This window comes from Erythranthe guttata, chromosome 4, assembly GCF_056151865.1.
Source record: "Erythranthe guttata isolate IM_541 chromosome 4, IM_541, whole genome shotgun sequence".
Classification (NCBI taxonomy): Eukaryota; Viridiplantae; Streptophyta; class Magnoliopsida; order Lamiales; family Phrymaceae; genus Erythranthe; species Erythranthe guttata.
Genome location: NC_142536.1, coordinates 14,661,714 through 14,685,882, shown reverse-complemented (window position 1 = coordinate 14,685,882; position 24,169 = coordinate 14,661,714). Strand labels below are relative to the sequence as shown.

At 34.2% G+C, this 24,169-nt stretch overlaps 2 protein-coding genes across 3 annotated transcripts; one reads left to right on the top strand and one right to left on the bottom strand.

Moving 5' to 3' along the window:
- Nucleotides 1–5,375: 5,375 nt before the first annotated feature.
- LOC105973290 (uncharacterized) lies at nucleotides 5,376–10,901 on the bottom strand. 2 transcript variants are annotated; one of them, XM_088816958.1, is made up of 12 exons: nucleotides 10,654–10,901; nucleotides 9,934–10,132; nucleotides 9,689–9,835; nucleotides 9,471–9,583; nucleotides 8,968–9,179; nucleotides 8,702–8,766; nucleotides 8,364–8,537; nucleotides 8,184–8,276; nucleotides 7,998–8,097; nucleotides 6,270–6,904; nucleotides 6,040–6,183; nucleotides 5,376–5,956 (listed from the first exon to the last, which is right to left on the bottom strand). In XM_088816958.1, the coding sequence occupies exons 1-12, from the start codon at nucleotides 10,815–10,817 to the stop codon at nucleotides 5,711–5,713; spliced, it is 2,292 nt and encodes a 763-aa protein (XP_088673084.1). In that variant the 5' UTR covers nucleotides 10,818–10,901; the 3' UTR covers nucleotides 5,376–5,710. The 2 variants fall into 2 exon arrangements, with proteins under 2 accessions (XP_088673084.1, XP_088673085.1); XM_088816959.1 differs by lacking the exon at nucleotides 10,654–10,901 and adding an exon at nucleotides 10,425–10,553.
- Nucleotides 10,902–19,081: 8,180 nt separating this feature from the next.
- Nucleotides 19,082–22,074, top strand: LOC105973457 (putative late blight resistance protein homolog R1B-16). The gene has a single exon (XM_012998477.2). The coding sequence runs from the start codon at nucleotides 19,230–19,232 to the stop codon at nucleotides 21,891–21,893; it is 2,664 nt and encodes an 887-aa protein (XP_012853931.2). The 5' UTR covers nucleotides 19,082–19,229; the 3' UTR covers nucleotides 21,894–22,074.
- The last annotated feature ends 2,095 nt before the right edge of the window (nucleotides 22,075–24,169 follow it).

Below are 24,169 nucleotides of genomic sequence, written 5' to 3'. Positions count from 1 at the left end.
TCATTGGGTGTGAGGATGAGAGAAGGGTAAGTAGAAGGGTGCATGGGTGGGTGCATAAAGTGTCATGAATTTTCAAAAAGATAAAACTATGTTGGAAAGTCTTTCGAGGTTACGGTAAATTTCTCAGGTACGGCGAGCCTGGTACCGTAGGGCCTAGGGGTGGTTTGATCCCACGTAGTTAGACATGGTTCGAAATATATGGGGTTATTTACCGGTAACTTAGATTGGCTCTTCCGAGGGATTCCCGACAATTTTTCATGTCATGCATGTTGCATTTCGGTGTTGTTGATATAGGTGGGAAAATCTCACTCTATGGTCTTGGGACCGTAGGGTTATAAAGGTGGGAAATTCCCCCTATAATCTTCAATACGTGCCATGGCATAGGGTTATAAAGGTGGGATATTCTCACTCTATGGTCTTGGGATCATAGGGTTATAAATGTGGGAATTATCTCACTCTATGCGTGGTGGCAATTATGTGAATGAAGATCGCCGACGAAAAAGGGAAGTATATGATTGTTTTACTTCATGTTGTATGTTCATGTATAAGATATATGTATGTATATATATATATAGATATATGTATGCTCTATGTGCTATGTGTATTTGATATTACTTCAAGATTCTCATTGAGTCCTCAAAGACTCATATAGGTGTTGTATGTTTGTAGGTATACCCGATTTAGGGCCTGAGGAGTGAAGTTGGGAATCGAGCTCGAGAATCGGAAGGGGATCGTATGGAGGGGTTGTGGATAGTGTTGGCTCTTAATTTGGTTATGTGGTTCTATTTGTACAATATGCTTGTAAAAACTTTTGATACGGTTTTAGGTATTTTCTACCGTTCGCTTCCTCCGATCGGTGGAAATTATTAAAAGACGACGTATGTAATAGTAATTAGGATTACCCTATTTTGGATGATTAATCGGTAATCCGTAGCCTTTTGTAAGCGAAAGCAAATTTTCACTATTTATATGCATGCATGCTTTCGACTAGTAGTTTCTTCGTGTTTTGTCTCCATGTTCTAAAATTATTTTCATATAGGTTCTCTGCATAGAAAATCATGAAATTTTAGGAGTCTCTGCATCTCTCTGTGCTCATCATTTTGATAGGTCTTGTGCATGCTTTGGGTAAGTATTCATTTAGTTATGATTTATTTCTCACTACTGCATTGAAACAGGGTCATTCGGGTGTTTTCTGGTCTAACTGGAGTTTTACTCACCCAAATGCCTTGTTTCCAATTGGAAAATGTTTTAAACTTATTTTTCTGCCCTGGGGTAAAATTTGGTAGTTTTTGGGTCAGTGAGGAATTTATTGTGAATTTTCAAAACTCCCTCCCCTGTTCTGGATTTTAAACCGAGTGACTGTGCCATTTTATTTATTTCTCCTAAATGGCCATGCATATTTCAAAACTGTTTTAACTGAGTGATCTAGACCCGTATTAGATGGTATGGTATAATTGTGGGGTCATTTGCATGAGTAGTTTAAGAGGAATTAATTTTTAAAGCTTCTGCATTGAATCTGTCCGCATTTGCATTAAGTCCATCATGCCTAGTTACTTTCTAGTCTTGCATTTAGCATGCATTAGTGTTAGTTCATCGATTAGGGTTTAGCAAGCTGTGCCCTCTCTCCCTCTGATTTAAAAAGAAAATTTTTTACGTAAATTTCTATCCACAAAAAAATCATGTTTTCAAAAGTCTTCCGCTGAGATTACATATAATAAGGGTAGTCGAGAGAGGGGTGTCACAGTTATTCACTTTTTTTTGAATTTTTTTGAATTTTATTTCCCCCCCAATTTTTCCTATAAATACCCTCACACCCCAATTTTGCTTTTTTTTGAATTTTTTTTGCCCCCAACCCCCCCAATTTTTCCTATAAATACCCTCACACCCCAATTTTTCCTATAATTTACTTATTCATCAAATATTTCAAACTTGTGCTTCTAAATTGACTTTTCATTTATTTCCTTTTCCTTTATCTATTTAAAAGTATTTCTTTTAATTTACTTATTCATTAAATATTTAAAAAAAAAAACAAAAAAAAAAAAAATCAAAATTTCCGGGCCGACCCGGAACCGCCCTGGATAGGCCCGTGAACCGGCCCGAACCGGCGGGCCGACCCGGCCCGGTGAACCGTGCATGCCACGGGCCGGTTCCGGTTCCGGAAAATGTGAACCGTGAACCGGTCCGAACCGGCCCGGAACCGGCCCGAACCGGCCCGTGGCCGTGTCTATGCACAGTAGTGTATACACATTGGGTTGTTTTTGTATAACGGGATTTTTTTTGTATTTTGCGACGCATATGGTATTTTTTAGAACTGGTGGTTTTTTTTTTTTTTTTTTGTAAGGACGCTTTTTTTGTAAATAGGTACTATAGAATAGCTCTGATAAGTTATATGAATATAAAACTTTGTCCACATTAGACCCTTACATACGATGTGTGTCTGATTCATATACGATTTGATAAGACACAAATGATTAAAAAAATTCGATATTATTAAAAAACAGATCTGGCTGATGTTACATGCGGGTAAAACATACTATTAAATCAATATTAAGAGTACATACATTAAAAGCATATAGTGTACTCGGTGTATATATGATGTGTATAGTATTTTGATAAAGACACAAATGATTAAAAAAAATCGAATTATTAACAAACAGATCTGGCCAACATACTAATGAGCTGTAATAATTGTATTTCAACTGAGAGGATATCATTCCATGCATTCGAATTATTAACAAACAGAGCTATAAATATTATTTATTTTTCTTGAATCATAATTTTTTAAAATGTTAAATGCTGTAATAATTTTCATCAACGGATTTACGGGCAGGTAAGCTTTTTAAAAATGTTTCTTGGTACAAGCCGATATAACATTCCTACTGATAACAATATTGTCCACGTGTGCCTGACGAAAACAACATATACTCCAAAAAAAAGTATTACTGTATTTATACAAAGCCGATATCATGTACTCGATCCGTGTAGTCCAGAGTGGTTCATAATACGAAACGGATATAATGTACTCACTGTATATATGATGTGTATAGTATATTGACAAAGTATGGCACCCAAATTATGATTTGTATCATCTAATGTTATCCACAAGACACAAATGAGAAGAACATATACTACTCGAATAAATATTACTGTTATTTGTGTCCCACGATATAATGTACTCCGCTTATTAGATAGATACAAACGGATATAATGTACTCTGTGTTTATATGATGTGTATAGTATTTTGATAGAGTACAGCACGTAAATTATGTTCATAAAATACAAATGATTAAAAACATTCGAAATTATTAAAAAACAGATCTGGCTAACATACTAATGAGCTCTAATAATTGTATTTCAACTGAGAGGATATCATTCGATGTATTGTAGAGGTGGGTGTCTATTATAAATATTATTTATTTATCTTTAATCATAATTTTTTAAAAATGTTAAATGCTGTAATAATTTGCAGGTAGGCTTTTTAAAAATGTTTTTTGGTATAGGCCGATATAATATTCACCCTGCAATAGATGTTGTTCACATGTTGAATTCGGATATAATGTACTCCGCGGTTATCGGATGTTTACCCCACCAATTATGTTATATCCTGTTGAACTGGAAAATAAAGATTTTCTACTCCCACAACCCACAAAAAACACCTTAAAAGGCAAAGAAAAAAACGATTGCCCATAAAACGAAAACATAACGAACACTATAATCATGTGTGAGTAGAGCTTATTACATATACGGGCTATATGGCCTATATTATTACATTCTCATAAATAAGACATATAATATTATCTAAGTTACACAAAAATATTCAAAGTAATAAGAAAATATCCCTAGCCAATGTTACACTCGGATAGATTTCGATTCGTCGAAATCTCACGCTTCAAGAGGTAAAATCGAAAACCCCTGCGAATCAATTCATAATTCGATTACGTGAATTAATTTGTGAGCATGACAATTATATAAAGAATGTATGTTTTCGATTTCATGATGTCGTATGCAAGCATGCTCGTCTTTGTTTTTCGTTTTATTTAATTTCGATTAAAATATGAAAAATTACCATGTGTATGGGGGAAGCGTTAAGGTACGTTCAATTAATTGATTTATGCATGTGATCGAACATTGAGTTCGATTAAATTTTGTTTTCCGCTGCGTATACATGCATCGATCCCCAACAATTACTACAAAACATAAAAGACGAACAAATAACCATACATGCATCTCAACCATACAACCTAAACTTATAAAACAAAATGCAATTAACTAAACATTCTCTCAATCTAATATTTACTTGCAAAACATGACAGAACACAAAGTACTAAGAACAAAATGTCATAGTACTAATTACCCCAGTTTCAAATACCAAAATGCATACAACAATAAACTGGATTACCACAAAGCATAAAATACGAACAAATAACCATACATGCATCTCAACCATACCAAAATGCAATTAACTAAACACTCTCTCAGCACAAAGTTTAAACATAAGTACTTCAAAATAGGAAATAGGATTACCTTGTATATCTTTTGGCCGTCGTTGATATGTTTTATATCTTCTCTCTTCCTCCACCTGATTCTCGGGATCTTTGTCGTACATAGTGCATGAAAAAAATATACAAAAATATAATCCGTAAAAAAATATACAAAAATATTTGTACTTTAATATACAAATAGAACACACAAATTCACCTTTAACAGCTTGGTCTCTTGGTGTAGCTGAATATGAAAAGTCATCCATCCTCGTCGGTCTACGATTTCGTTTTGGATACCGACTAGGAGCATGTGGTTCCTCCTCTTCTTTTTCTTCTTCTTCATTCTCATCTTCTCCGCATTCTTCCATCCCCCTCTCTTCTTCATGCTCGTCATCTTCTTTATCGCCAAATTCCTTTATGTAAAATAAAACACGACAATTAATATGCATTTAGTAAAAATTAAATCGGGAAATAAAACTCTAAGACCGGAAGTTTTGAAATCTTTCAGATGGGATCATCGCATTGCACTCTTCTTCATCGACAAAATAGTCATTTTGCTCTTCAAAATCCCTAGATTTATTCGCAACAACAAGTTATTGATCTCTCGCTAGGTGTGTGCACGGGTCGGTACGGTTCGGTTTTTGCAATAAACCAAACACGTACCGATAATATCGGTTTTTCATATTTTAAAACCGTGTATGTCGGTTTTTTTTCGGTTTGGTACTAATCGGTTTTTCGGTTTCGGTAAACGGTATCGGTATCAATTCGGTTTATTTTCACTTTCGATTTCGTTATCGGTTCGAATCGGTTCGGCATAAAACCGATGTTTGATTAACGGTGAATTTGGACTTCTATCACATTTCTTTGAGAAAATTAACAACTAACAATCCCAAATTAACTAATAAAACAAATTTACTGTCATTTAAAAAAAGAAAAACCCTACTGCTATAAAAAAAACATAATGAGATTAACTAATAAACATGATATCATTAATGTCATGTTCAAAAAAATAAACCTGTTGCCCCATCACAAAAGAAGTCCAACTACATCAAAGAATGTGGCCACATTGATAACCAAAAAAACTTACCGATTTTTACTATCTATCAAACGACGTAGTTTTGTATTCCCAAATCGGTTCGGTTCGGTAAATCGGTTCGGCAAATTTTAATTTCTCCATACACATACCGATTTTTTCGGTTTTTCAAAAAACATTTACCGTGTATGTGGTTTTAAGTCGGGACGGTGTATATCGGCTCGGTTTTTTCGGTTTTCGGTTCGGTTTTTCGGTTTTTATGCTCACCCCTATCTCTCGCTTCTAGCTCCTCAATTTCCTTCTTCAAAATTATTATTTCATTATCTCTCGCTTCGAGAAGAACTTCTGCTCCGTTAAATCCACTATTTGTGCAATCATCCAAACAAGTGGCTGGAAGATTGATCAACTTGCTCTCTTCGGATTTTGGAATAAACAAAACAACCTAAGTAAACAAATAATTAACACAAATTGTTATCAATGTACTTCACAATTTTGCATTAAATAGAGAAAATAAACTAGTGGTACCTTTTCAGCTGTAAGTTCACTTAGTGCTTTTTGAAACTTCGACTCTTCTCGGCCTGTCTTGCTACTGTCCCACCGGAAAAATCGAGGGAATCGGCTCAAGCTTGTCGGGGACCCGATAGAGGGGACCCTTTCATAAAACCAAGCCTGCCAATTTTATAAAAATGCATATGTTATGGAAATTAAGAATCAAAATACAAATAAAAATTGATATTAAAACATATATTACTTACTAGTAATCCGATCGTGCAACCATTGACGTACGACTTCTTTCCAGTTACATTTGCCCTCATTTCACCGATCAAGTAATCGGACACCGCTTTTCCCCACGCATAAGAACCTAAATCCGACAAATCCTCTAAATACGGAAAAATAAACGACGGGGTTGAATAGTTTCCTTGAGGAAATAATATACAGTTACAAACAAAAAGGATGTATGTTCTACAAAAATCATCTATACAATCATCCTTACAAGCTAAATCTACTAATAGGTCAGCTAATTCATTTCTAAAAGTCTTTTCTTTTTTTCCGTCAAAAATTGAAGACTTCAGCTTCAATTGTAAGTCAATAGGTTGCCCCATATACCGCAACCCCATCACCATAGAAAACTCCGAGGCTTCAAAAGGTATCTGAATTTCTTCTCCAAACCTAAACGACATTGTCTTAGGCTGAAAACGTCTCATCACGGCTAACACCTTAGTCAAACTATGACTAAGGTTTGGCATATCCAGAAAAATTCCAAATGGAGTGCTTTTGATAGCCTCCAATTGTGCAGTCCCCATCTTCAGTTTTACTCTATCAATCGTATCCCTGAAGCTCGAGGGCGAACAACGGGAATAATGCGCACACTTCTCATTAGAGGCCATTTCTGCAAAACAAGACAGATCACAAACTACTAAGAACAAAATTGCACAGTACTAATTTCCCTGTTTCAAATACCAAACTGCATACAACAATAAACTATGTTAATCATCTGAGACAATGCAAATATGTTAATCAATATAAATATGTTAATCAAATGGTTTTTTCCCAACTTAAATACTAAAGAATAATGATTTAATTAATCACAAAATCTAATGAGCTCAACATATCATATTATAAATATTATTTATTTTAAAAAGTACAATAAATTCCCCACACTTAAACTCACTGTAATTGGCGCTCAATTCCCGACCCTTTCTTCTTCGTCTCCCCAGATTATTTTCAATTATCCTTTCTACTTCGTCTCCCCCAGATTATTTTCAAATTATCCTTTCTTCGTCTTTCTTCTTCGTCTCCCCCAGATTATTTTCAATCCCAGTTCAGATAAATCAAAAAACCAAATTATACAATCTGCAACCTTTCGACTCACAAGCAAAACGAAAAAAAATCCAAAATACAATCTGCAACCTTTCGACTCACAAGCAAAGATATCAGATTTCTCAGGTTAGTTTCGTTGTTTATGTTTTAGTTTTAAGGTTGGATTTCTAAAAAATAAAAATCCAATTTGAACCCTAATATTTGAGTCTAATTGTTTTCCAATTTGATATCAGATTTCTCAGGTTATTATTTTTTTTTGAAAATTATGATTTTCAGTGGTTTTGTTCGTGTTTATGCTTTGTAGTAATCTAGTTTATTGTTGTATGAATTTTGGTATTTGAAATTGGGGGAAATTAGTACCATGCAATTTTGTTCTTAGTAGTTTGTGTTTTGTCCTGTTGTAGTAGTTTGTGTTCTGTCCTGTTTTATGTTAATTTTAGATTTTGTGGTTGAGATGCATGTATGGTTATTTGTTCGTATTTTATGCTTTGTAGTAATGGGTCCCACGAATGAGGAGGTGTTTTTTGCTCCGTTTTTACGGCCAAGCATTGCTCTTTCATGAACTTAAGCACGAGCTCACCTTTAACGAAGAAAAACAAAATTTTATGATTTACATGCAATCTCGAATTTAGAAGAACAAGTTATACATTGCAAAGAATTACCTGCTACGTTCCTTTTTTTGTCATTTTTTCTCTCAGCACTACGAACCTGTTCAACTTTTGACTTCCCTTTCACACTAGCGGTGGAGGTATCAGCTACATCCTGGATAAAAATGCGGAATTCCAACATCAACTTTGGAAAAAAAAAAAGAATAAAAAAAGAAATCGTTAGACAAGCAAAAGTTGGACCTCAGTTTGTGATGGTCTGCGACTGCTATTGATTACTTCGTCCGTTAATTCAGAAGCAAGAACCGGCCAATATTTGCTTAACGCTTGGCGTACCTGAGCAAAATAACATATATATTTAAGATAATTAAAAAAAAAATATTATTATCACTTAATAAACAATCGAGAAACCTAAGTACTTACTGTTTGTATCACAAGTGCTGTGGATTTAAGTGGAAGATCCACCGAGGACCTCGTAAGAGGCTTGTCTTGTAGTAATACTTCGACACAAGCCTTAGCTGAGTTTGCTAACGAAACAAGATCATATCCTCCTTCGAGCGCCAAAACAATATTCTTACCCCTCGAAATATCCATCAACTAAATAATAAAACATCAACAACAGCCAATAAGTAATCTTTCTAATCTCACTTCGTGAAAATTAATTTAAATAATGCTTAGTCAAATATAGTTTAAGAGCAGATAATAAAGAAATGATAAAAAAAAAAAAACACGATATATTTAACTTTTGGTGAAGCTCAAACCTTGTGGAGCATAACCGAATATGCGTACGGACTAAGACAACAGCCTCCAAGAGGATCGCCTAAGGCTGTTCAAATCAACAACGTAAATGGTATTGTTCTGAATCGATAACGAATGAAGATTATTAGGAATCTACGTATGCATGCATGAGTAATGGAAAGGCGTACAATTATTTTGTTTAATACTAAATACATACAGAAGTGCACGATGACGCAAAATGTGCATTAGAATTGATCAACGGCAATTTATTAGGATAATTTAAGCTAACCTGCGTCAAATCCTGCAGCGACCATTATCAAGTCAGGATTGAATTTCCTAGCAACAGGAATTAATATATGGTCCCACACGGCAAAATAGTCTGCATCTCCGCACGAATCATTCTCCCAAGGTACATTAATATTGTACCCTGCACCTGCCCCTTCCCCGGTCATGCTATACGACCCGTCATTCCCATATGGGTAGAATTCCCCAGAATCATGCCTGATCGAGACACGTCTTAATTTCATCACAAAGTATTGATGTTTATTTAGCCCATTACAGAAATACGTAAGATGTAATTTGCAAGTGAAATTTTCATGAAACCCCTAATTATTTCTATAAAAACACGATAAAATGTAAGGATAAGATAACATAAATGCGCACATAATTAAATAAGGAAGCACAAACACACTCTCAAAAGACGATATTTAGGATACATGAAACAAATTCTTTCGAACAATATTTTCAAAGTTTTAGATTTTAACGTAAATATTCATTTTTAATATTCAATACCTATGTACAGAGAAGGTAAGTACTCGGGGATCATCGTAGAACATCTTCTGAGTACCATTTCCATGATGTACATCCCAATCCACAATCAATATTTTGCCGACACCCAACTTTGGCTACAATGTACAACAGAGCGAAATGTCAATTTAACGATGCAGGTAAAAACAAAAGTATAAGTAAGCATCCGATTTATTTTTAAGAAAAAAAAAACTAGATCTCACTCTTCTGTTCAAAAGAAAACTAGCTGCAATAGCAATATTGTTGTATAGGCAAAAACCCATCGGTTCAGTTTTTTCTGCGTGATGACCTGGAGGCCTTACAATAGCAAATGCAGAATCGAGTTCTCCTTTAGCAACTTTCTCTGCAGCCTACGAAAGCAGATTTACGAAAGAATGTTGTGAGTTTTTTTTTATTATTTGTTAATATGAGTTATTTTAAATAAAACAAGAACCGATCTTGAACCAACCTGTATGACAGAGCCTGCGGCAAGAGAAGAAGCTTCTGACGAGCCTTCGTTGAAATAAATAGAGTCAAATCTTTCGGCAGTTCTCTTCATTGTTGAATTCTTTCTCGAACTAATGTTCTTAATCAATTGAATGTGCTTTCCGGAGTGAACCAGAGCTAAATGATTATCCTTTGCTTCCTTGGCCTTTAAAACAATACATCTGAAAAATCGAAATCATTTGTTAGTATACAAATTCAGAATGATTTGTTGGTATACAAATTCAGATTTTTTTGTGAGCATAAAAAAAATCAATAGAATATTTTTGAGTGAAAAAGCACATATTTTTAATCTTCATCCTGCTCTAATAAATCCTCAATTTTAAAACTGATAAAAATCACATAAAAATTAACAGCTACACAGAAACCCCTACGCCCAAATCAGAATCATCAACCACAACAACATAACCTACAAAACAGCGAAAAAAAATCGAAACAAATGGCACAAAATCATACTAGCTTATGCACAATACGCGCAACCCCATTTCAAAAACTCACTCGAACACACACACACACACACACACACACACAGAGAGAGAGAGAGAGAGAGAGAGAGAGAGAGAGAGAGAGAGAGAGAGAGAGAGGGAGGGAGGGAGGGAGGGAGGAGAGAGAGAGAGAGAGAGAGAGAGAGAGAGAGAGAGAGAGAGAGAGAGAGAGAGAGAGAGAGAGAGAGAGAGACGCATACCGTTGAGCAAGGCCAGAGGCGTTGAGCTTGTCCCAAATGGCGCGAATGCGATTGGGGTGTTCAACGTGGTCGTCATCATCTGGGTCTGCATGTTTGCACATTCTGTCGTCGTATATCAGCCCGACACGACGCCGTTTAGGCGAATCTTCCTCCATTATCGCCATACTCTCTCTTACTCAGATTATTAGAGCCTTTTTCACTCGAGTTCGAAGCTAAATTGAACTACAAAATACACTCAAGTATACGAAAAGGCGAAATGAAGTTGGGGCGTGTTTGGTTTATGTATTTTGAAAATCAATTAGAGTCCTTGGAAAAAGGCACGTGTTTGGCACGTGAGAACCATTTTGGCGCTCATCTTCTCCCCTCGGGCATAGTAATTGTCTTTTGAATTTTCACAAGGGTGTATTAAGGTTTGGAGCAACCCAACGAGGAATTAAATGAAGTATCAAACTAAAAATCTACCACTTTGATACTTTAAAATTAAAAAATCTTTCTCCAATGGAGGCATTAAAGTGAGAATTATTTTGTTACTCAATCACCCCGATGTGCAAAAATACACTCTGGAAAATGAGGTATCAAAAACATAACCACCCCATTAACCTATTACTATTTGACATGTGGAATTTAAAAATATAATTATCCATATATTTAAAATTTGATAATCTATTTGATACTTGTGGTTGGAGTGGTTTTTTTTCTTCTAAAAGTATCGAAGTATTATATGAAGTATCAACTGAATATTTAATGCTCCATTTTGATATATCCCCATTGGAGTTGCTCACATATAGTTTACATCCCTAAAATATACTCTCTGTAACACTTATCCTCTAAAGTATCATTTGTAACACTTACGCTTCAAACTCAATTTAATATTTATTTTAAATCTTTATACATTAAAATTTTCTTTTTTATTTAAATAAATAACTAAAAGAATAATTAAATTATACAAATAAGAATATCTATTGAAAAATGCAATATTTAAAAATTTAAAAATTTAAATATATTATCTTGTGTTGGGTATATATTTAATAAATAACATCTAATTGTTATTGGAACAAGTAATCAAATATATTCATATCGATAAATTTTAAGAAATCAATACATAACTAATAGTAATCTTAAGTATTCAAATATATTTTAGTTCATTGATTTCGTAAATTATATTTGCATTCATTATTATACAACATATATTACTTTTTAATTTTTTCCAAATAATTTAATTTTTTAGTTACTTATCAGTTTTTTTATCCAATAATTATTAGATTGTTATGTTTATTAGTTTTTATATTTTAAAATATAAAATAATTAATGTTGAGGGTAAATGTTACGTATGCTATTATACATCAGAGTGCAAAGTGTATTTAACCCGTGTATTATTTCATATGAAATATTTACTGTTGAAGACACTCTAAAACAGTGGCTGTTGAACCCCAAGATTAATAAAAAAAAAAAAATCAAGTATTTTATCATATTATATTTTATTTTTATTACTTTTGACCCCCAATTTTATTACTTCTCCATAATCTTATATCAATTGTAGATATTCATGTGACTTATTCCTTAATTTAATAAAAGAAATCACCATCCCACATTGATTAAATTGTAAAAAGTTCATGTGAACTTTTATCTATTTAATCTTGATTTAATCTTCAATATAATTAACATTTTAAGATACACGATTTCTTATTGACTTAATTGCTTTCAAGTATTGAATTAATTATCGACACGCAACATCATTGGACTTAAGCGTCGGAGTGTAATAGCCGGGAACCCCCGGGCGTGTTACATAGTGTGCTAAGCGATTTTACAGGAAAGACGAGCGAGCATTGCATACTTAGCAATTTGACCTTAGAACTACTCATTTCAAGTGATCTCGCATTGCATATTTAATATACGATATAAAATAAAAGGGGAAATATGCAATACCCCCCTCAAATGGAAAATATTATGAGTAAAACCCAATTGACTTTTAAGACTTTTGCAAAAACCCACATCCCAAACTTAATTAGTGAAACCCCCTCAATTAAACATAATAAGACATAAGTACCCTTATTAATAGTTTTTTATAATAAATCAAATATTTCATCACGATATCTTTCCATAACCGTTTCCCTTTATTATAGGCGGATGTAATTCTCCTTGATATACAGGCGTGATTTCAGTCAAGATTAGGTGAGAATAGAGATATCGTCGCCGTTCAACCATTCTGCGATCGTTGCCGGAGTTAAACTGTGTTGAAGGTCAGAGGTTCCGCTTTAATTTTGTTGGTTTCGTAATTGTGGCGGGTTGTAGTGTGTGTATTCAGATATGTGTGTATGTGTATTTAGAACCGAAATTTCATTGTTTCTTTTTTGGGTCGTCTTAATTGGTGTAGATGAATGTTACTGATTGAAAATTTTATACCTTTTTACACAGAGTCACGTTGAGAGTCACGTTGTGACTACTCTGCAAATCTTTTGTTCGTTTTGTGTTAATTGATACGCTAGTGTAATTTTATTGTAATTTTTTTTTTGCGTTACTTGATATGTTAGTGTAAGTTTCAATGTGTTTGTTGTGGTTGAATTGAATTCACATGATATCATGTGATTTGTATTTACAGGTAGTGCAGATTTATTCATCAGAAGTAGTCACATAGTAGTCACATAGTAGTCACATAGTAGTCATATAGTATTATGTGACGCTTTCTTCTTCATTTCAGAAACCAGATTCGAATGTGACTACGCAACTCAACTTCACTGGTTTATCACTACCGAAACACAGCTACTACAGAATACGACTATTAATGGATAAAGTGTGTGGACGATTTTGTATCAAATATCTTCGATTTTGGAATGTGACTGCAGATTGGAAGAGAGGGTTTCGATTTTTTTTGCCGGTTTTTGATTTGGGAGAAAACCAAATCTCTGTGTGTTATTCAAGACGATGCGGTTGTTTTTTTTTTTTTTTAATTTATTTCATTTAGGAGCAGTTTTATTAGGAAAAGTAAATAATTAAACCTAATTAGGAGGATTAGGTGCCTAATTATTAGGGATTTGAAAATATTGGATAAATATAAAAAATAAACGTGACTTACTAGAGGGGTAAAAATGGAATTAAATATTCTAGGGGGTTTTCACAAAGAAAGAATTATGGTATGGACATATCACTAGTTTTTATCTATAAGAGGGGTGTATTGCTAATGACCCCATATATATATATATATATATATATATATATATATATATATATATATATATATATATATATATATATATATATATATATATATATATATATATATATATTCTCATGAATTAAGATTCAAACTTTGTTTATTTTTGTCAGGTGGAGTACTCAAGAGAGCCCGACAATATTACCAACTGTAATTCATTCTTCTTAATTCTATTTTATTTGTTCTAGATGCAAGCCACCGGCCACAACTGTCACCTATGGTTACGTCTTTCCTCCTCCCAAGCCCATCAATACCTCAAACACTCTTGCCTCTGCCTCCTCACCACTAACCCGTACCGAATTGATGCAAATAAAACAACGCCGACGAGATTTGAGGAACCCATAGCGCAATTAGGAGTGTAGTCACATTGAACTCACTGTCATTGAAGAAATACATACATAATATGACAACACTAGTCACGGTTAATTGATATATTTTTTTTCTCGAATTAATTGTCGAACAACAGACTAACTGGAGAGAATCAGCTATGTAGTCATATGTAGTCGTACATAGTCATATTTAAGATCTGTAGGTTTTTTTTTCTAATTTATAATGATACTGATGGTTGTTTTTAGTTGAAGAATTGAAACATGTAATTTTTTCGATGTATTTGTGTGGCTACAAGTTGACTTGTAATTACAAGATTCAATTGTGATTTTTTTGTGTGGATGTTGATTGGATTTTTTTCGTAAATAATAGGCGATCTTTGTTTTTTTATACAATTTGGTAAACATGACTATCTACATTATATAACCTGGTATTTAAAGTTCAAAATGCAAAAACCGGCAAAATAAAGAAAGAATATGACTAGAGTTGTTATAGTCACATACAGTCATATTAGAGTATAGTCATATTCAACTATAGTCATATCCGGCGTAGTAAACTTATCGGAGAAAAAAAATCAATTTTTTCGTTTAAAAGAATTTAAGGAAATATGACTATAGTCATATTCAACTATAGTCATATTCAACTATAGTCATATTCGGCGTAGTAAACTTGTCCGGAAAAAAATTAATTTTTCGTTTAAAAGAATTTAAGAAAATATTAAAAAAATATTAAAAATAAAAAATAATAAAAAACTTTACGTCTGCAAGTGGGTTTTGATTTTGTATGTCACAAAGCAATTGTTTTTTGTTAATTTGTTGACGAATTTTATGGACCATATATTAAGCTGATTTTTTTTATTTAATTAGTTGGCTAATTTTAAGGAATTGGGATATTGAGTTGGAAACAAATCGCTATTATTTTGGCATTTTTTTTAAAGAAAGCGAGAAACGTGAATTATTGGATAGGAAATTTTATAATTTCAGAAGGGTAGTATTGGAATTAATATTTATAAGGGGTTATCACAAAGAAAGATTTGAGGGTTGGACATATCACCATTTATTATTCATCTAAGGGGTTTATTGCTAAAGACCCCAAAATAAAATGGTTAAAACTTGTATTATTTTAGATAAAAAAATATGAATATCTACTTATTTTTAAATCTTTTCCAATACCTCTAATAAATAATATTCGGAATAAATGTCCTGCATCCCCAAAATATCAAGTATACATTATTGGAATAATAGGATCAATTAGATTTTTTTTTTCATGCTTAAAATATGACAAATTACAATATATATATATATATATATATATATATATATATATATATATATATATATATATATATATATATATATATATATATATATATATATATATATATATATATATATATATATATATATATATATATATATATATATACAGTGGCGGAGGCAGGAAATCGAGACAGGGTGGGCTTAACATTAACGGGGGTTCGGGGGCAGCACCCCCGATTTTTTATTTTTTTTTTGATTCATTCACATAAAAATATAGCACAAAATAACTACAAATTTATAAACTTAAACTAATATAAGGTGGACTTAACATTTACGGGGGTTCGGGGGCAGCGTCCCCGATTTTTTTTTATTCATTAACATAAAATAGCATAAAATAACTACAAATTATAAACTTCAACTAATATAACATAATTTTTTTGGTAGATAAGCTAAACTAAATTACTTGGGTGGGCTAAATTAAACTATTTAGGGGGCTAATTATATATAGATATAATATATAGTATATTTTTTTTTAAATGAGAGTGGGCTGGAGCCCACCCTTGGCTAAGGGTGGCTCCGCCACTGTATATATATATATATATATATTCTATTTTAATTGAATTTAGCAATTGAAATCTTTTTTTGCAATGTCTTGTGATTTTCTTTTTTTTCCCCTTTCGCAACGTTGTCCAAGTCCCGAAAATTGAGTTTGACCCCAACATTTTGATCCTGATTCCAGCGCTGTTTTTAAGAATGAATTTGACTAGAAAATTACTAATATAGATATAGATTGGAATCTTCTCAAAAAAAAAGAAAAAAGATATAGATTGGAACGGATTTTCAAATTACTTATATATAGTTTTACATTTAAAAAATGAAGGATAAATTATATAAATACATAATAACATTAATATTGTAAATAGGGTTTTTTTACAAAAACCACCCCTATGTAATCTCTAATTGCTGAAAAAAAATTCGTGTTAAAATAATTAGCAAGGACCCCTCTGTGAAAGTTAGTTAATGCCAATAAGGCCCCTAACATCTTATCTTGTTCTACATGCGCACATTGTGCGACTAGGGTGCATATTTTGACCTGAAAAGACATAAATACCCTTTAAATTAAAAGTTGAAAATTATAGGTTAGCCCCAAAATTTTCATAACCCCAAAATGAAGCTTTTAGAATTTTCAATTCCGTCCTTGACAATTTCTAAAACGCCCTCTCTCTAAATCATCTCATCCCAATCAAGCTCTCCGCCATTTTCATGCAAAACACGCACACAATGCTTCCTGATGGCGCCCCCCTTTGTAGATATGTTTTTTTCCGGCAAAATGTTTGGAAGGTACCTCACCAAAACTTTTCACTCCCCAAAATCTGACAAATGCCAAAGGGAAAGGGAAGCGTCTCCTTTCCTCTGTTCCATCTCTCCCGAGAAACTCTGACTACTTCAACTGGCGACATATTCCAAGGTTCCACCAAATCAATTACCAACACTACATCACAATCCGTCGTCGAAGAAGGGACACGAGCATGTTGCACAAAATTCTGGCGACGAGTAACGCCGATTTGAGATGCGACTATAACGGAACTTCGTGGGACGCTGATGGTGGACTCTATCTGTCCGAGATTTGAGTTTGCAATGTGCGGTGGTGGACGGCTAACACCGGCAGGGTATGAGGGGGAGCCAACAACGGGTGGAGGTAATGGCGGTTAGGTATGGTGGTGGAATATTGAAGGAAGAAGGGCAACGTGAAAATGGCTTATTTGCATGTTCTTGAAGAAGAATTATTTTGGGGTGGAGGTGGGGGTGGGGTAGGTCAAGGGCAAAGACAAGAGACTCTTCTCGATTTTTCTTGTTTTTTTTTTCACGATTTTTTCAATTGGGTTTTGGGTATATTGCGTTTTTAGGATAATTTTGTGATTTCATTTAAGTCAACAATTAAATCTGATAAAAGGGGTTGTGTGCTGTTGTTAAGTGTATATTTTTATATTTTATCGTACCTTTTTATTTGAGCTTTTGGTGTGATTTAACGATAATTGGTGCTTAAAAAGTTGATTTATGGTATTCTAGGTAAAAATTGATGGATTGGAAAAGTTTGGGGTCAAAACTGCAATTTTGAAGAAAATATGGGCCAAAAGTGAAATAATCAAAAATATGCTGAAATTGGCTGAAAATAGGCCCGCACGGCCGTGCCAAAATTAGCCTATTTTTTGCACGGCCGTGCCAAATTCTGAAATTGGGCAGAAGGTTCGGCGATTCTCGCGCGGCCGTGCGAGAATTGGACTGATTTTCGCGCGGCCGTGCCAACACACGCTGGACACAATTTTGGACTTTTAATCACACAAGGAAACCTAAAATCATCTACCTACCAAGCATGAATCAAAGAACTTTGGACACAACCTTGGAGCTAGAGGAGCGAGAGAACGAAGAATCGAAGACGGAGAATTGACAACTCTTCATCACAATTCTTCTTTTATCTATCTTTTCTTAATCTTTTCTTTTTATGTTTTTATTTTGTTTATCATAAGAATTACGCGTAGCTAAGTTTTTAATCTAGGATTTTGTCGGAACCCTATGTGGGGATGGTGAACCCGTTTTCTTGAGATTATGCAATTATGATTTTATGATTATTTCTTATACTTGTTATGATTGTTAGTGCATGAACTTGATCAATTTATGTGCTTTATCTGTGATTATTGGGATTGACTCGACAGAGCTATTTTGATAATTAGACGGTAAGTACAAGAACCTTCGAGTAGTTTTCACCGGATGAGTGTGTCAATTGCATGTGGTGTCGTAGACATACAGATATCACCTTAGGTAGCCAATTACGAGACTTGTTAGTTAATGCTTTATTCATAATTTGTTTGCATAGACATATAGTGAACCGTTTATGAATAATAGACTCATAATACACGCGACATCGGGTTATGAGTAAATTAGTGTCTCGGGTTAATAATCATGAATCATATATTTCATAATTGAGGGGTTTTGAGTGAGCAATTCTTGCATAGGGAAGATAAAATCCTAGGTCCGTTTTTATTGATATTTTCTCGTGTTTAATTGCTTTCATAATTAGTTTAATTATTTAGTTGATTAAATTTGACAACCTTGCGTATGCTGGATAAAAATCATAGTTGTTAGAATTTGGTACTTAGGATTAGATAATTTGAGTATTCCCTGTGGGATCGACATCCGACTCTCACGAGTCCACTTTTACTACTTGTTTGCGATACGTGCACTTGCGTGTTAGGTATTTAGCACCCAACAACTGTATAAAACCAAACGTGGATATTTGCTAATTATTTTATCACGAGGGCTTTTATGTCAATTAGAAATAACACGGGGTATTAGCTCATTATAAATAATAAATTTGGAATCCATATTTTTAAATAGATTCATACATTAAATTGTATGAAAAAAAAAACTTGGAATTTTGAAAAAAAATCGACTTAGTTTCACAATATAATATGAGTTTTAAAAGAATAAATTAATATTGCGTACTCGTCTGTTACAAAAAGAAACTTGCATGTAAAAATCGCAGATGTGCCTCAAAGTTACAAGGAGTTAAATTTCCAAATCATGTGAAAATAAGAATCTTTTAAATTCAAATAATTGAACTCACTTTTCTGTCAGCTGGGGACCCTTAAACTCTATCTCTTACCTCAACTAGTCCAATGTCCTCCACAAAATTTACTTCATCCATACAAGAGAATCAATAGAGATTAGCAGCTGCCGGAGTTCACTTTGTAGTCAAACAAGATCATATATACCTAGAGATGGCAGCTTATGCAGCTCTAGTTTCTGTTTTGACTATCATTGACCATATCCAAAATCATCCTCGCCTTTCGATTTCCTTCGACGTGGACCAGCTCGAATCTCTTGGCAAAAAGGTTGGTTTCTTGCTTGATTTTGTAGAGAATGATACTCATGGTGTTGTAAGCAGACAAGTTGAAGTCTTGGAGAGCCAAATTGCATCTGCAGCCTATGCCGCTGAAGACGTAATCGAATCTCATGTCGTCGACCAAATTCAACCCGCATGTCATCGTCTACAGAAAATAGTAAAAGATGAAATTGCCATGCTTGATCTCCAGGCGGTAATACAAGACATGGATTCTATCAAGAAAAAAGTTTTGGAGTTCAAAGATGAAATTGGATCCAACGATGATGATATACACCCCACATCTACAACTACTTCATCAAGTACACCTCTTATTACCACCGGCAAGAATACTATGGTCGGTTTTGAGGAACACTTGTTTCAACTTTTGGACAAGCTCACTGTCCAGCAATCTAACCGGCAAGTCATTCCAATCGTAGGCATGGGCGGCATTGGTAAGACTACTCTCGCCCAAAATGCTTATGAGGATCCACTTATTGTGCAACATTTTGATATTCGTACCTGGGTCACAGTATCTCAAAAATATAATGTCAAACAACTTCTTTTACAACTTCTCTCAAGGCAAAGTTGTGAAACTGATGAGCATTTATTAGGGCAAGAGTTACATAAAATGCTATGGGGTCGGAGATATTTGATTGTAATTGATGATATTTGGAGTATTGAAGCCTGGGAGGAGGTAAGTCGTTTCTTTCCAGACAACAATAATGGAAGTCGAATTGCTATGACTACGAGGATATCGAATGTGGCTACTCACTTTGACTCTTTGTTGTTTGAGTTGAGTTTTCTAGATGAGGATCAAAGTTGGAAACTATTCTGCAAGAAGGCATTTGGCCATGCCGGTTGCCGGCCTTCTAAACTAGTGGATATTGGAAAGGAGATTGTTCAAAAATGCAAAGGACTTCCCCTTTCGATTTCTGTGATTGGTGGTCTTCTTGGAAGGTCCCATATGACGCAAGAGTACTGGAAATATATAGCAAAAGATTTAATCTCAATTTTGAACTATGGAGAGGACGAGAATTGCTTGAGTATATTATCTTTGAGTTACAACTACTTGCCTGCTCATCTTAAACCATGTTTTCTTTACATGGGAATTTTTCCAGAAGACGATGTTATTCGTGTCTCCCAACTGATCGAACTTTGGGTGGCCGAAGGATTTATAAAATCGAACGAATCACAAAGCTTGGAAGAGATTGCACAAGGTTACATAAATGATCTGATTGACAGAAATCTCATTTTGAAGCATAAGTCGGGATCGGACGGAAGAATTAAATTTTGCAAGATTCATGATCTTTTGCGAGACTTAAGTTTAAAGCTAGCTCAGAAAGACGATTTTATCTGTGTGATGGAAGACATCCAACGAGGAACAGAAAGGGGGCGCCGTATTGTATGCAATGAGACAATTGTGCAAGCAGAGAATCATGAATCTCGTGTCATTGATACTTTGCAATTGGCATCAGTCACCCGTAGTTTGATAACGAGCACAAATAGTCGATTGTCCAACAATAGATTGCTGAGAGTAATGTCGTTCAACGTTGAACCCGATGAAAACTATTTACGCTGGCATATTGTTGATAAAGTTAACATGCGGTATCTTGCTTATAACAAGTACGTAGTATCCTCTCTTGTCAAGCTTCCTTCGTCAATGAGTGTCCTCTGGAATTTGCAAACAATATATATTGAAAGGGAAATTGAAGCACCACCTGAAATTTGGGAGATGCGACAACTTAGGCATGTGACTATATGGGGGTTACACCTTCATGATCCTCCTTCTCAGAGTCGTGGCCAACAAGAAGATGTGTTTGCTCTGCAAAATCTACAGACACTTAGGAGTGTAATAAACTTTGTCTGGAGCGAGGAGGCTTGTAAGAGAGTCGTCAATGTCAGGAAGTTGTCTATATATTATGATGATGACTCGAAATGGTCAATAAAAGACTACTCGCTCTACACTATTGGTAAGTACTTGCATAAACTTGAAAGACTTCAGTTATTGTCGTTTCGTTCAGATAATGTGTTGCAGAAGCTCACGTTCCCAAGTTCGCTCAAGAAGTTGCATTTGCGAAATTGTAAGATTCATTTGGAAGGTTTAACAGTGATTGGTTCGTTACCCAATCTTGAAGTTTTGAAACTCAGTCGGCTTTCGGCCAGAGAATCCGCGGTGTGGAATCCTGTTGAGGGGGAATTCCTTCGGCTGAAATTCCTCTTAATATTTGATATCAATCTGGTTAAGTGGAATGCAGACAACTCTCATTTTCCTGTTTTGGAGAAACTTTTTCTTGTAGCGTTGGGAAAATTGGAGGAAATCCCGTTAGATATCGGAGAAATACCAACACTTGGACTTATCCAAGTGAATTACTGTAGTGAGCCTGCGGCTATTTCAGCTATGAAAATAGCAGAGGAACAAGAGAATAACGGTAACGAAGAACTTCAAGTTCGAGTTACGTTCAATAGAAAGGCCAAATTAGAGAGTTTTCGGGAAAAGATGAAACAATTAGATGATCACATCTACTTCACAAGAAATAATTTTCACGTCGGGACATTGTAGGACTTCTAGTTTCCAATCGGCAGATCACATGTACTTCACATAGGTTTTTTTTTGTTTCTTATTTTTCTATTTTATTTCGTTTCAGGTCATCAGCAAATTACATTTACCATTGCGAAATAGTATCATGTATATTTGATATTTCTGTTTTAAGAAATCACAACAAAAGATATATGTGTTTTAATTTTCTTGTGTCTACTTGCCTAGCGCGCAGCTCCGACAAAAAAACAATACTATACGGGTCTATTTGTTTGGAGGAAATTAAAAAGCATCCAAAAAATGCGTTCAAATGACTTTAAACTCGATAAAATAAATTTCATAATATTGTTGCTATAACTTAGGCATGTAGATATCCTCTAGCTACGGCTTCCTAATCCTCCTCCAAGTGACAAAAAGAATGACCTCATCTTGCGAAATTTGCAGACACTTATTTAAGAACTTCTCGTGCAGTGAGAAGGTTTGTAAGAGTATCCTCAATGTCAAGATATTCAACATAGAGTATCGGATTTTTGACCGACATTCATCTTCTCTTCTCTACAATCTTGTATGCTTAAGTAAACTCCAATCGTTTAAGTGAAAATTTTATTTAGCACTAAATCGATCGTCGTTTGTAGTATACTTGGCAATCTCACAATGCCTATTTCATTGCTAAAGTCGAGTCTACAAGGTAGTGAGCTCCACTCGGAAGATTTGATATTGATTTCATCTTTGCCCCATCTTGAAGTTCTCAAACTAAAACCGACTTCAAGTCAACGCCATTTTATTTAGAGCCTTTGGATTGCCCTCTCGATGGTTTTTCAAAAAAATGTGTAAAGTAGTAACCTGAGCAATGCAAAGTAAGGAGGCGGGCCCGCTGCTGATTGTAAGAAATCCCGTGTACGCGCCAGATGGCGGGTGATGAAGTCCACCTGAACGAAGTCGCTTCGCTTGAGAAGCCTTTGGCGAAGGCGCCAATTGTTCGTCCTTGGAAACAAATGACATCATGAACGCCTGAAAATAAAACGTAAGAAATGTTGGGAAAAATAAATAGAAGTCAAGAAAAATTATATTTTTTGAAACAAATGAGGTGTTGAAGCCCCCAAGGGATGGGGGTGCGAGTTAGGAATTTTACTGTGAGCGAGCATTAACTTAAACGGAACCGGGTTTGTAACGGAAATCGAGTAAACTGCAAAAACTACCCCTGTGTAATCTCGAAATAGCAAAAACCCCCCTGTGATAAATAAACTAGCAAAAACCTCCCCTGTGAAATTATTTAAATAGCAAAAACCCCCCTATGGAACTATTTGAGGGTTGACTTGATATAAAAAGACACAAATACCCCTGGAGTCTTGCAATTAATAAATTCTTATATTTTATAAATATTTTAATTATTTTATTTAAAAAATAATCAATTTAGTTGTTTACTATTTTTTTTAATTTCTAAACAAACAAATTAAAAAGAATAAATATACATTTAATATGTATATATATAAATACATTTTGAGGGACAATTTTGTCATTTCAAGTCTAAAAAATCAGCTAGGGGGGATTCTGCCTTTGACTAAATTTCACAGGGGGGTTTTTGCTAGTTTATTTATCACAGGGGGGTTTTCGCTATTTCAAGATAACACAGGGGTAGTATTTGCAGTTTACTCAACGGAAATCAGAATTTCCAAAAAAATTATATATAATTCCAATAAAATAAAATAAAATATAAAGGGCATATTACAAATAAACCTATCAATGAGTACTTATTCATAAAGAGATCCAGACAAAAATCTCCTTTACCAATAAGTCCACACATGGTCCAGATTTTTGTAAAGAACTAAAATAACCCCTCATTCTTTAATAAGCTCCAATTTCATCCTTAACTTAATTTAACTTCAATTTGACCCCAAATTTTACAAATTATTCAATTTTGACCCAAAACTTTTTTTTTTCAAATTTTTTTCCCGCCGGATTCCGGCGTTGACTTTTCAACTTTTTTTTTTTTTTCTTTCTTCCGAATTTTTTCGCCGGATTCCGGCATTGACCGACGGTCAACGTCGGTCTCCGGCGTTGACTTTTTAAAATTTTTTTTTTCTTCTTTTTTTTTTTTTCTGTAACTTTTTCTTTTCCCGTTTAAGCAATATTGCTGTGATTGACAGTAATATTAACTATATTACTGTTAAACATAGTAAAATTAACTAAACTGTAGTTTAACACAGTAATATTGCTATATTAATCTCTAGCACATTAATATTAACACAACAAAACTCATTATTATTGTGTAATAAAGTAATATTACTATGTTGACCGTT

What these genes read in the sequence shown, in the direction of transcription:
- LOC105973290 (XM_088816958.1), bottom strand. Translation starts at nt 10,817, where the DNA reads ATGGCGATAATGGAGGAAGATTCGCCTAAACGGCGTCGTGTCGGGCTG. An exon ending in CAAAAAAAGGAACGTAGCAG is followed by an intron (nt 6,905 to 7,997) that starts GTAATTCTTTGC and finishes CTTGTTTTGCAG; the next exon opens with AAATGGCCTCTAATGAGAAG. An exon ending in GTTGCACGATCGGATTACTA is followed by an intron (nt 6,184 to 6,269) that starts GTAAGTAATATA and finishes TAAAATTGGCAG; the next exon opens with GCTTGGTTTTATGAAAGGGT.
- LOC105973457 (XM_012998477.2), top strand. Translation starts at nt 19,230, where the DNA reads ATGGCAGCTTATGCAGCTCTAGTTTCTGTTTTGACTATCATTGACCAT.